General features: G+C 41.2%; 1 protein-coding gene across 1 annotated transcript in view; it reads left to right on the top strand.

Annotated features, from left to right (window-relative positions):
- Positions 1 to 13,994, top strand: part of LOC115458920 (serine/threonine-protein phosphatase 4 regulatory subunit 4-like) — a gene marked incomplete at its 5' end in the record, with an annotated part of 224,254 nt that overhangs the window by 199,206 nt on the left and 11,054 nt on the right. The window contains 1 exon segment of the mRNA XM_030188773.1: positions 8,585 to 8,678. Within this exon segment, the coding sequence (XP_030044633.1) occupies positions 8,585 to 8,678 (94 nt within the window).

The raw sequence follows: 13,994 nt of genomic DNA, 5'->3' as shown, positions 1-13,994 counted from the left end.
ATTGTATGATATCTCTAGTATTTGAATTCCAGTGCTGTTAAATGTGTATATTTTTGATACTGTCTCATGGTAGTTCTATTATTAGGTTTCCAATTTACTGTTTTCAAGTTTACCTCATTTAGGGCCTTGCTGCAGATAACTCGAGCTAAACTTTAGCAAACAGGGTGGTTATTATATTTATTCTTGATTATTTCACTATTATGCTGGTAGCCAAATTGTAAGTTTTATGTTAAACTGTACCTACTGTACACCAGCTTGGGTGAATCTCTTCGTAAAGGTGGTTAATAAATCCCAATAAATAAATAAGGTGCCTGCAGGTTCAGATTGCTTCCCTTCTTTGGAGAATTTTCAATGAAGTGCTGCAGGGAAGGCCTCTACCAGACTCTATGTTCAAAGCTCAAATAGTGGTATTGCCTAAACTGGGGAAGAATCCCACCTCTTCTGCTAGCTACTGCCCGATTGCATTGTTAAATGCTGACATGCAAAACTTTTAGCCTCCTAGATTAGAAATTGTGCTCCTTAAGCTGATACATGTTGACCATGCAGGCTTTGTTAAAGGCCGCCTTCTGGGAGATAATGTATAGAGGGTGATTGATATTGTGGAACACCTTTAGTGCCCCTCTACAGTGGCCATGGGGGTGACATTGGATGTAGAAAAGACTTTTGAAAGGGTTGAGTGGATTTTTTGTTCAAAGTCCTTGAACGGGTGGGACTTGGGGGTACCTTTGGGTATTGGGTTCAGACCCTTATTTAAAACCACCTAGTACCATTGTGAATGGTACGTAATCTGAGCCTTTTTGCTGCACTGGGGATGTTTGGCAGGGCTGTCCTATGTCTCCGCTTTTATTTGCGTTGGCTATAGAGCCTTTGGCAGTGGCCATTCGCAATGAGGATCGTATTTGCCCAGTCCAGGTGGGAAAGGAAGCCCACAAAGTCCTTTTATGTGCAGAAGATCCCTGATTTTTTTAGAAAAGGTGATTTCCAGGTTTTCCAACATCTCGGATTTTAACATTAATGCTGCAAAGACTGAAGCCCTGTTATTCAATACCACAAAAGAGCAGCTCGGAGTTCCATTTCTTAGGCTCAGAGTGAGTGGAGGATCTATATAAAGCTAACTTACCCTTGTTGGACACTGTTCATAAGGACTTAGATACCTGTTTGGCATCAAATCTATGGGTGGTCAGGGGTGGATGGGAAAGGTTCACTTGATGTATGTTTGTTGGGAGTTGTGGCAGCAGCGGGTCGACTCAATGATTTGGACAGATTGATATTGATTCTGTTACTTGCTGCCAAAATGACATTGGAGAGCTTCGCAAGTCCCCTTCTATTGGGATCTGAACTCATCGGAAATATGACAGAATCTGATGTGGTATGAAAGGCAAGTTGCGGGTTCTTATTCCTATTGATCTATAATCTTTGCCTCAGCTTGACCTTTGTTACCTTGATGATAGTGCTTCTGTTCTGAGCTATTAGGGTCGTTGGGGGGGGGGGGGGGGGTCCAGTGTGTATCTGGGGAGTTGGTGGTGGTTGAGTTATTCTCTTTAGCTTAGTTTTTGTCATGTTACCAGCATAGGGCTCGTAGTTGGGTTGTTAGACGGGGAGCACCTTCCTATGTTCTGTGAGCTTTGCTGATAGAGTTGGTTTGTTACATTTTGTCTGGTTGTTATGTATGTTGTGTCTTAATTTTTGTATGCTGGCAACTCTTAAACATAAAGTTTAAAAAAAAGAAAACAGTGGTTTCTTTCTAACGATCCTTTCTTTCAGGGTTTTTTTTCCCTAATAGATGATGCATGAACTCCTACATTAGCCACAGGAAGGCCTATAGATCTTTAGATATTAGCATATGGTTCCTTATGGTTTTGTGTATGATTTTCCAATTTGCTCTTAAAATGATTTGGTGGAGCAACCGCTATAGTTTTCAACTTTACCATTTGTAGATTCTCCGTCAGATAAGGAATGGGTAGGCCCCGGATGTTTAGAAACGGTCATGTAACCCTGTCCAGACAAATTCATATCAACTACTCTTTTTCATAGGCCAAACTCCAAACATTTTAGACTTTTGTATAGAACAGGATGAGCAAACTCAGCCATGCAGGTTTATTTTACAGGGTGATTTACTTGTTAGCCAATCATGTAATCACCTGATTATAATTAACTAATCCTGCAAAAGAAACTAGGTGTTCACTTACTATTTCACTCATTAATTCTGAATTGGTCTTTACTTTGTAAGGGTGTGTAGGCACAAAAATATATTTTGCATCCCTTGTCATTTATATAGGTTATTTTCATTTTTTTATTGTTTTGGGGCAATTTCATTAATAATGTATACTATTGCTTGGTAGCATACCATAACATGCTCTGGGGCTCATTTTCAAAGCACTTAGACTTACAAAGTTCTATAGGTTACTATGGTGCAAATTTTTGAAAGAGAAAAACGTCTAATAAATGTCATAAAGCCAGCATTAGGTGTAGGTTTAACTCTCCTAAGATGATAATTCTGGAAAATTGTGATAAGGCGGATGCAATAGTTTCTTATAATATGGTCTCTACTGTAGACTATGATCCTGGTTGGCAGTATATGAGAAGCAGGCCTATCTGATTGGTTCCTATGGAATTGTCTGTAAATGTGCATTCCTGAACTCACTATGGAGGCCTGGAAGAAGGTTTTGGTGAATATGGCTAGTTCTCCCTCTCTTTTACCCTTTCTGTGTGCGTGGAGTAAATCATATCCTGGTGGGCATAAGTGTGGTGAGATTGGACTGTCGGCATAAGTGAGCCATGTCTCTGAGATGAACAGGAAACCTATATCTGTCTTTTCCAAGAGGTCTCTTAGTATTAAGACTGTTCCTGACCGAATTGTGGCAGTCCATTTCTAGCAAGCGCTCTAAGGTTGTGTGGTCTGGCTTGAGAGCCTTTTGATGGATGAGTATCCTAAGTGTTCCCATTTATAAGTTGTTGCCGTGGAATATTGCTCGTGGTCATTCATGCTGGCTGGTGGTGGTCTATTATTATCATTCTGTTGTCTCCTCATTCTTGTTTTCCATTGATTATTGAAAACTAGTAAAAAAAAGGCCCGTTTCTGAGACCAATGAAACGGGCGCTAGCAAGGTTTTCATCATAGTGTGTATGTTTGAGAGAGTGTGTGTGATAGTGACTGTGTGAGAGAGAGAGAGACAGAGTGAATGTGCGAGTGTGTGTGTGTGTGTGACATAGAGTGAGGCTGTCTGTGTGAGAGTGTGCTGGCTGGTTGGGTGGGTGGCTGGCTGTCTCCCTCCAACGTTCAGGCTGGCCGCCTGTCTGCCTGCGTGCCTGCAGGACGCGAGGGCAGGGCAAACACTCATGGGCAAACTTTGATCTACACTACCACAAATTTAGAATGTTGGGACTTATGGAGGCTTCATTAGAATGTCGGAGGTGTGTTTAATATATAGAGATTACAGGGATTTGAGTATGGTTAGTTGTCTTTTGTTGGTTTCTATGACATATGTCGAAGGAAGCTAAGTAAAGGAATAGAAACCATCTCTCTGTGAAGAGGTGCTAGGGAAAATCAGTTAATGGGGAACAAAGCTTGAAGGTTTGACTAGGCCACCTAATCCTCTTGCACTTACTGTGTTGTGGACTCATTTTAATCTTGAGGGGCCTGAATCTTCTCCAATTAAAAGAGTAATTCAGAGTAGATTCTCTAGGTTCCTTCTCTTCTCTTTGGACAGTGAGGTCCTTTTAATAAGCTACGGTAAGCACTAATGCACGCTTACCGCAGGTTAAAATGCACTACTGCAGGACGTGCTTAGGTGTCCCACTCAGGCATCCTGTGGTAGTTTTTGCATATGCACACGCAATATCCACACGCTAAGAGTTTTTATTTTTTGTGCTGGGGCGGGTCTCAGGACAAAGAATAGCTGTGTTCTGCACTAATTGCATGTTAACTGATTAGTGTGTGGTTAGCACGTGAGCCTTTACCGCCTACAAAATAGGCGTCAGTAAGTACTCATGCGCTAATGGGAAAATTAGTGCATTGCCATTATTGTAGAAATAGAAAAGTGGTGTTAGTGTGTGGGAAAGACCTGAGCTGGGGATAGTGCAGGCCACTTTTTCACACTGTTTAGTAAAAAGGCCCCTTTATGTCATGTTGAACTAGCATTGACTAGATGTGAGCAAAATCCTTTCCTTAACTCCTCCCAGGATAAAGTTAATGTTGCCATGATAGCCTATTTTAAAGGTAATAAATAGAAATGAAGCAAAACACAAGAAAGGAAAATAAAATCTACCTTTTTTTTTTTTTTTTTTTACTAAATATGTTTTTGACCAACTTTCAAAGGCAGAACCTTCTCCAGGTCAAGTATATGCAAATGATGACAAAATATCAGAATATATATCAGAAACATGAAAAGCACCTCGAATATTGTGTTCAATTCTGGTTGCTGCATCTCAAAAAAGATATAGTGGAATTAGAAAAGGTGCAGAGAAGGGCGACGAAAATGATAAAGGGGATGGGACGACTTCCCTATGAGGAACGGCTAAAGCGGCTAGGGCTCTTCAGCTTGGAGAAAAGGCGGCTGAGGGGAGATATGATAGAGGTCTATAAAATAATGAGTGGAGTGGAACGGGTAGATGTGAAGCGTCTGTTCACGCTTTCCAAAAATACTAGGACTAGGGGGCATTCAATGAAGCTACAATGTAGTAAATTTAAAACGAATCAGAGAAACATTGTCTTCACTCAACGTGTAATTAAACTCTGGAATTCGTTGCCAGAGAATGTGGTAAAGGCGGTTAGCTTAGCGGAGTTTTAAAAAGGTTTGGACGGCTTTCTAAAGGAAAAGTCCATAGACCGTTATTAAATGGACTTGGAGAAAATTCACTATTTCTGGGATAAGCAGTATAAAATGTTTTCTACATTTTTGCGATCTTGCCGGGTATTTGTAACCTGGATTGGCCACTGTTCGAAACAGGATGCTGGGCTCGATGGGCCTTTGGTCTTTCCCAGTATGGCAATATTTATGTATTTATTTCAATAATAGTCTTGAAGGAAAGGAGTAATCAGATGGTAATCAGAAGGTAACAAAGCAGTATAATTTATGGTTTATAATGTGATAAGAAACTGAGATCCTTGTTAAGTCCTTTCAAATGGGTGTCCAAATATTTCATCATCCTAACTTCAAAGGCCTTACATTCCTGGGTTGTTTTAAAACATAAAACCATAAAATTATGTATTTTGATACCCATCTGACAGGAATTAACAGGGATCTGGGTTTCCTATCACATTATAAACCATACAATTATACTGTTCCCAACCTGGATTGGGCCTAAAGGTTTGCCTACCCTTAAACTAGAATGGGAGAAATGTTCCTTTTGATGTGATAGCATGACCCTGAACCCATTTATAAATTTGCTCTGAAAATGTACGCTTTTGATAACAACCGTTGAGCCCAAACATTGTTAACTTCAGATCTTGATGATAAATTCCCATCCAGAGTTGCTGCTTAAAGTAGTGTTAGACTTCTGCACAGAATAACTATTCCTTTATTTCAAGGTACATTTTTATTCTTTTTTGCCCTCGACAAACAATTTTTAGCTAGTCTTTAGTATGACTCCTTTATAGATGCTATCTTTTGGAGAAAGGGTAATTACTTGCCTCTAATTACTGTTCTTTGAGGTAGAGTTCCAGTACAGTCACACAACCCACCCACCTCTCCATTTAAGAGTTTTCTTTTGTTGCTTCTGTTAAACACTATTAAAAGGAACTGAAATTGATTCTTGCCAAGGATTCTAAACCCACTGAGTGGTGTGTGCACTTGAAGAAAGTTCTAGAATGTATAAGGTTAGCCATCTTTGCATTTGTCAGGTCAGTTGATCTAACAGTGCATACTATCTTAAGAAAACAGCATCGCCAGATAAGTAATTACAATTCTGTAAAATCTTTTCCCAGTAATAAAAGAACAGGGTATACCAGGTCCACATGTCTGAAGGCAAGCATTTCATCAAAGCCAGACACACACACACATACACACACGCTACTTGAATGCTGCCTGTTTATTCCTTTTGATCTCTTTCAAAATGTTTACTTCCCACTCGTGCCAGTGGAAAAACTCTTTTGTCCCTTTCTTTCTGTTTCAATATTTTGGCCTCAGTCTTTTAAATACACAGTTGCCCACTTGAGCACTGATATTTCATGTAGTCTAGGGATATGCACAGCCAAAAATAAAGTTTGGTTATTCTTCATTTTAAATGAAATTGTAGCTATTTTCAAATGTTTATTTCATGTTTTCACACAGCCCTGGTTTTGTGTACATTGTATTTGCCCAAAAACCTTTTAGCACCCACAAGTCAATCGTATATAGATATTAATTTATAGTTATATGTGCATGCAAGCAATCCGGGCACACTTATGAACCAAATGTCACAGACTGGTATCTAAAGTTATTTTAGGGCAGCTTCTATAAAGCGTGCCAAAATGCTATAAGGGGTTGCCCAGATTCCATTATAGAATACTAGCATAAATTAACATACATGGCAGCATTTAGTCAGCTCACTTATGCCATGGCTATAGCAGGTATAAATGCATGCACCTAGATGTGGCACTTTAGTGTGTAAATAATAGGTGCATAATTGTGGCAGATCCCCCATGCCCCACCCATGTGAATGCCCTTTGCATTTGTGCCCTATACAAATTACACACTAAGATTATAGAGTACTGCTTAGCACCAAACTAGAGCTTTCGTGCAAATCTATAACATGCACGTTAGTGCTAAGCATTCTATAATCTGGGTATGCAAACGGCACTTACATTTAGGCACTCACGTTTTACTATGAGGGGGTTTCCTATCACTACTGCTGCACCACTGTGTTAGTCTTAGACCTAACCTCTGCTTCTTTGATGACCAAGAGTGTGAGAGAAGTATTCACAGTTTCTGAGAGGGTGTCCTAACCATCACTCATGAGCAACATTTACTTGGTGATTTGAGCACATTTGTCAGATTCTCAGCTAAGAGTTTTGCTTTAGTAAGTTTGCTAGCAAGGATTATAGAAAAGGAATAAAAACAGAGGATGTAGTCACTGCCATACAGAGGAGCTTGGCTTAATTCCAGGGTCAGCTGTCTATTCCTCATGCCAGCTATGGCTAGGGATACTGCAGAGACAACATTTGCAACGTTTGGATAAAAAGATTCCAAGCCAGTAGCATAGCCAGAACTGAATTCTTGTGGGGGGGCATTAGTTAATATGGGTGAGCACTGAATAGCCCATTTCCTCCCTCTCCCCCACCCTCCAAAAAAAGTTAAAATTAAAAGTATCTTAGCTGGCTGGGATCTCCAAGCCCCACTAATTGAAGAAATCTAGAGTCATCACAAGTCTGATAGCGTGGAAGTCGGTGCTAGCAGATTGACCTGCTGATGCCAGCATTGCAAGCTTGCTCAGTTCTTGTACATGAATTAAGCATGTTCGAGAACTGACTGTGCACACAGTTTCAGCATCAGTGAGTCACTCAGCTTCCATTGACTGCCTTGCTTTAGCTGATGCGGGGCAGCTCTGGATTTCTTCAGCTGATGGGGCATGAGGATCCCCACCAGCTACATGATTGGTGCACCTGATAGGTGGGCCCAAGGCAAAAGTGGATAAATTCAGGCTCACCCATGGCTTCACCCCTGGTCTAAAACTGTTCTATAACACCAGAACTTAGTAGTGAGACATATTGCCCACAATTGCAGGGATTTGGAGAAAGCCCATGCTAAGGACTTGAACTTCAGTGGTAGTCTAACTGAGCTAAGTAATGCGGGAGGAGGGTATAAAATAAGAAAACAAATCCATTGATAGTTGCACTTAAAGGCTCATGACACCATAGCCCAGTGAAACCTGATTCTAGTTGAACCGGAAGCCCAGAAAGAAAACAGGTTGACTTGGGGAGTCTCAGTGCTTGACAGATTGCATCACTGTTGTCATTTTGCTGTATTACTTTGGAAGAAAGGCAGGAAAGAGGAGATATGATAGAGATGTTTAGATACCTCCATGACATAAATTCACAGGAGGCAAGCCTCTTTCAGTTGAAAGGAAGTTCTGGAATAAGGGGACATAGAATAAAGGTGAAAGAGGACAGACTCAGGAGTAACCTGAGGAAATTCTTTTCTTCCTCCTAGGTAGTGGAGACGAAGACTGAATCTGAATTCAAGAAAGCTTGAGACAAGTACATAGGATCTCAAAGGGATAGTAGATGACATGGATGGGCAGACTGGATAGGCCATATGGTCTTTATCCGCCTTCATCTGTGTATTACAGCTCTTAGTTGGATACAGAATTTTTACTGTTGTACCATAGGGTAGAAAAGTGAAGATATATGTTGTCTATTAAAGTTATAGAGGGAATTTGAATAGATAGATCAGAATGTATAATATAACTGGTTGTCTATTTATTACAGAAATCCAGGGCATAATCACATTGTTGCACCCAATCATTACAGCAGGCTGATGTTTCTAATGGTTTGCTGCTGTAAAAATGAGATAGTTTGAAGTATACCCATATTCCTAGTAAGTATATAAATCACTGATAAAGAGATTTGAATTTATTCTCTTGTATTTTTGTTAATTTGGTCCAGGTAAAGAAGTCAAGAAGACCAAGCTGGTTCGAAGTCGATCTTTTAGTCATCATGCAATTAATTCCAAGCATGGCACCTTAGAGAAATATCCCAAGTATGATTTCTTAAATTTCTTAATTCTGTGTTCAAAAGATCACTAGCTTACTCTTCTTTATAAATGCTGGAAAAGTACATTTTCTGCTTATGTTAATAAATAATCATTTTAATTTCTAAAGTAGTTTGCATTCTCATAGTACCTTACAAAGCCATAGAGACTTTATGATCCAATATTTGGCCACTGAACAACTGACTTTCTCAGATGTGTGTTTAGATTGGAAGAGAGGATATTCAATTTTCAGACATACGCATGTATTGCACAGTTGGGCCATAGATATAGCAAGTGCAGAGTATAGAGATCTTGAAATTTGTCTGTTTTCCTTTCTTTTTCTTTTCTTTTAACTCATTTTCAAATGAAAATTACCTGGGTAGTATATAGGTACAAAAACAGCCATGTACCTTGAAACTTAGCAGTTTATTGAAACTTACCCCCCGTATAGTATTAGGATAATGTTTCTGCTTCAGAACTCCACGAATGTTATATGAGAACATAATAGATCATGGAAGCCTATGAAATAAGTGACCCTGGTATGCACTCAAAATAGAATGCTGTGCAAGACGCCTATTCAGGCATGTTTGAGTGGACCTAGAAGGTAGCCGTGCATGTGAATGAGAAAATAACATTCGAAAATGAAGGTTTGCTGAACATGCTGCTACTCAATGCTATTTATCGAGTGCTCAAAAAAGACCAATACTTAATATCACACTTGAACCTGGTATTACCTTTTCCGAGTATGTGCAACAGAACTATCTCCATGAAGTGCAAAGGAACAGAAAAAGAATGAGATGATGTGCAACTGTATCCATTGTCCCTTGAGATGGGATGACTACTTTTACTTTATTTTGGGGGATTTATCTCAGGACTTCTTATGCCTTTTCTGTAATAGTTCAAGGCTTGTTACACTCATTTCTCTTTGCCAGAACAAACCACAGGTGAGCACACTTTTTGCTCAAATTCTTAAACACATGCACATATTCACACTATAGTTATGTCTTCTTGGAAAATACAATAAAACTTCAAAGAGGCTCCATAATCATAGTTGTGCACAGAGATTTCATACTGGTGTCAAAACTGATAGACTCCAAGGTCATTGTGGTTAGTCTGGCCATTGATTATAGCAGGCATTTAGAGAGTTCATCCAGAAAAGAAGTGTTTGTAAATGGTCTTTTTTATTTAACAGAATTTATATTCTACTGAACTTGACAAAGAACCACAATTCAAAGTGGATGTGAGATCCCGAGCGAGGGTTGGGGAGTGGGCCGGTAAATAACACAGCCGGACAAAGGAGTGAATCCAAAAATAAGTATTTATTCAAAGGAATCCTTGGGCTTGTTTCTTTCACAGGTCTTGAAATATAGGATAGGAAACTTCTGCAGTCCAAGATATTCAGTTGTAAGCAAGCCTCTGGCGGTAGTCCAAACACAGTCTGCGACTGCCAGGGTTGCCACGCCAGCCAAATAGTTCTTGGTTCTCTGCTGAGGTTCAAGTCTGGCTGCAGCCAAAGCAGAACTTATAAGGTTCAATCTGGCAAGAACAAATGGCTTACCTCAGCCAGGTTGCAATTATGAAACTGTAGCTTCAGCGTCATATGCTGGGGATCCAACTCTTCTCTCCCTGGGCCTCCTTAACCTCAGTCTGGCCCTGTCTTTTATACTCCCAGGTCTGGGCTCCGCCCTTCCCGGCTCACTTCTTCCTGGGGCAGGACCAGTGCTCCTTAAGGTGACCCCGGCTATTAGAGGGACTGTTCCTAAGGGTGAAGGGTACTGTTCTATCAACCCCCTCACATACCCTATTCCTCAGCTCAACTGTGCCCTGTTGAGTGCCTGCCATTTAAGGGTCCACCTCCCAGGATACAAAGTCTGTATTAGCATGCTCTCGGCCTGCCTGATGTCTTATCTGATAGCTAAAGGGCTGAAGGCTAAGGGACCAGCGCATTACACATGCATTGGAATCTGTATGTCGAGCCATCCATTGAAGGAGTTGATGGTCTGTGACCAACAAGAAGTGTCACCTCAACAAATAATACTGAAATGTTTCCAGGGCACACTTGACAGACAGAGTCTCCTTCTCAATTACTGCATGATTTTTTTTTTCTTTCAGGAACAGCTTCCTGCTAATGTGGGCCACTGGGTGGTCTTCCCCATCTACTTCCTGGGCTAAAAAGGCCCTGAATCCAACATCTGAAGCATCAGACTGCACAATGAAGGGTCGGTTGAAGTCCAGACTCACCAGCACTGGTTCTGAACAGATATCTCTCATTAGAGTTGAAAAGCTCCATTCAGTCTTCAGTGCAGTATAACTTCTATGGAGCTTTCTTCTTTAATAGACATATTAGCAGTTCTGCTTTCTCAGCAAACTCTGGAACAAACTGGCGATAGTAACCAATGAGTTTGAGGAAGGCTTGTACTTGCTTCTTCATCTGGGCTACTGGCACCTGGGTTATGGCCTCTACCTTCCAGATCTGGGGTCTCACCTGTCCTTTCCTGACTGAGTACCCCAGATACTGGACTTCTTGTCCTCTCAAGAAACACTTTTTGGGATTCGCTGTTAACCCAGTGGTCCGCAGATTATCCAGTACTTCTACTTGGATATGCTGGGTCTTCCAGTCTTTAGACTGGAGCGGAGGAGTAGCCTAGTGGTTAATGCTGCGGACTTTGATGCTGGGGAACTGAGTTCGATTACCACTGCAGCTCCTTGTGACTGTGGGCAAGTCACTTAACCCTCCATTGCCCCAGGTACAAAATAAGTACCTGTATATATGTAAACCGCTTTGAATGTAGTTGCAAAATACCACAGAAAGGCGGTGTATCAAGTCCCATTTCCCTTCCCTTTACCATAGATGATAATGTTGTCTAGGTAAGCATATAGCTGCCATGAGGTCTAAGTAGGTGGTCTACAAGGCTGTGGAAGGTAGCTGGAGCTCCATGTAGGCCAATCGGGAGCACGGTGTTGTAATACACAATTTCTGGTTCTCGACTGGGCAGTTTCCACAACAATACGTCATGAGTGGCTATCAAATTCACTTCCATAGCACCCTCCTCTATATTTGGAAATCGAAACGACGAATGAGGTGATTAAATTTGCAGATGACACAAATTCAAGGTTGTTAAAACATGTGTGGACTGTGAAATATTGCAGGAAGACCTTAGAAAATTGGAAGGCTGGGCATCCAAATGGCAGATGAAATTTAATGTGGACAAATGCAAGGTGATGCACATTGGAAAGAATGATCTGAATCATAGTTACCTGATGCTAGAGTCCACTTTGGGGGTCAGCACTCAAGAAAAAGATCTAGGTGTCGTTGTAGATTATACGCTGAAATCTTCTGCTCAGTGTGCAGCGGCGGCCAAAAAATCAAACAGGATGCTTGGAATTATTAGGGAAGGGATGGTGAATAAGACCGAAAATACTATAATGCCTCTGTATCGTTCCATGGTGCGACTGCACATTGAGTATTGCATTCATCATATGTGAGATCCCAAGCGAGGGTTGGGGAGTGGGTCATAAATAACACAGCCGGACAAAGGGGTGTAACCAAAATAAGTATTTATTCAAAGGAATCCTCAGGCCTATTCCTTTCACCGGACCCAAGATATAGGATAGGAAACTTCTGTCCAGGACCTTCTGTTGTAAGAAAGTCTCTGGTGGTAGGCCAAACACAGTCTGTGACTGCTGGGATTGCCACACCCCAAACACAGCCGAATGGTTCTTGGTTCTTTGCTGAGGTTCAGGTCTGGCTCTAGCCAGACCACAGCAAAACTTACAAGGTTCAATCTGGCAATAACAAATCTACTACTACTATTTAACATTTCTAGAGCGCTACCAGGGTTACGCAATGCTGTACAAAAAAACAAAGAAGGACAGTCCCTGCTCAAAGGAGCTTACAATCTAAACGACAAGAAGGACAAAAGGACAAGGAGTGCAGACAATTAAAAATTGGAACAGTCTAGATTTCTTGGGCTAGAGGTACAATGGTTAGGTGCCAAAGGCGACATTGAAGAGGTGGGCTTTGAGTAGGGATTTGAAGATGGATAGGGAGGGGGCTTGGCGTATGGGCTCGGGGAGTTTATTCCAGGCATAAGGTGAGGCGAGGCAGAAAGGGCGGAGCCTGGAGTTGGCGGTGGTGGAGAAGGGTACTGAGAGGAGGGATTTGTCTTGTGATCGGAGGTTACGGGTAGGGGCGTAAGGGGAGATGAGGGTAGAGAGGTAGTGAGGGGCTGCAGATTGAGTGCATTTGTAAGTTAGTAGGAGGAGCTTGAATTGTATGCGGTACCTGATCGGAAGCCAGTGAAGTGACTTGAGGAGAGGGGTGATATGAGCATATCGGTTTTGGGGGAAGATAAAGCGCAGCCGAGTTCTGAACCTGGCTTATCTCAGCCAGGTCGCGATTATGGAACTGTAGCTTCAGCGTTATATACTGGGGATTCAACTCTTCTCACCCTGGGCCTCCTTAACCTCAGCCTGGTCCTGTCTTTTATACTCCAAGGTCTTGGTGTTGGTAAGGGAGCCCCTTGATTAAGTAGGAGGATGGCCTGGACTCATTTTGACAGCACATTACATCGTATCTGACACAACATCATTGGTTGCCTATTGAATTTAGATTAATTTTACAATCTTGGTATTGGTGCATAAGCTTTTCTTGTAGCCATGCACCTGACTACCTAAAAATATTTGGATATTCTGTACTTCCTGTCTTGTTAGCTTTGTTCTCACAATAAGAATTTAGCAGTTGATGCATGACTCTTCACCAAGAGCATTTTTCAGGTATAGATCCCTTGATATGAACCTTCCCTGTTGCTTTTTAGGAAAAAAAATTAAATTAACATTGTTTGAGCAGGCTTATGATATTTTGGTTTGAGTACTGGCGTTTTTATTTTTTTTATAGCGTTTTTATTTGTTTCTACGTGCATTTCTTAAAGATGTTTAAGAAATGCACATAGAAACAGACAGAAAAGCAAAATAAAAACAGCCAGAACTCAAACTGTTTCTGTCAGGAGAAATAGCTACAGTAAAATCAAACAGCTCAATGGTGAAAACTGTGCTGGCTGGGTGCCTAAGGTCTAAAGGGGCCTAGAGGGCCATGGAAAATAAAGGAAAAAAATGCCAAAAAACCTGACTAAGGAAATTAAAAGGGATGTGGCCCCACACAATCAACTTACAGATTGACACCACAAAGAGAAAATAAAGACAAAGATGCAAGCTGTGTGGGGCAACATGAAAAGCATATCCTTGCCGCTCCATGAAAAAATGAAGACTGAGCTGGTCCTGTATGACAATGGCGGGCAGAAAGGTGCACACGTTTACAATGAGCCT

This window comes from Microcaecilia unicolor, unplaced genomic scaffold (assembly GCF_901765095.1).
Source record: "Microcaecilia unicolor unplaced genomic scaffold, aMicUni1.1, whole genome shotgun sequence".
In the NCBI taxonomy this organism is placed as follows: Eukaryota; Metazoa; Chordata; class Amphibia; order Gymnophiona; family Siphonopidae; genus Microcaecilia; species Microcaecilia unicolor.
This window is presented reverse-complemented; position numbering and strand designations above follow the sequence as displayed.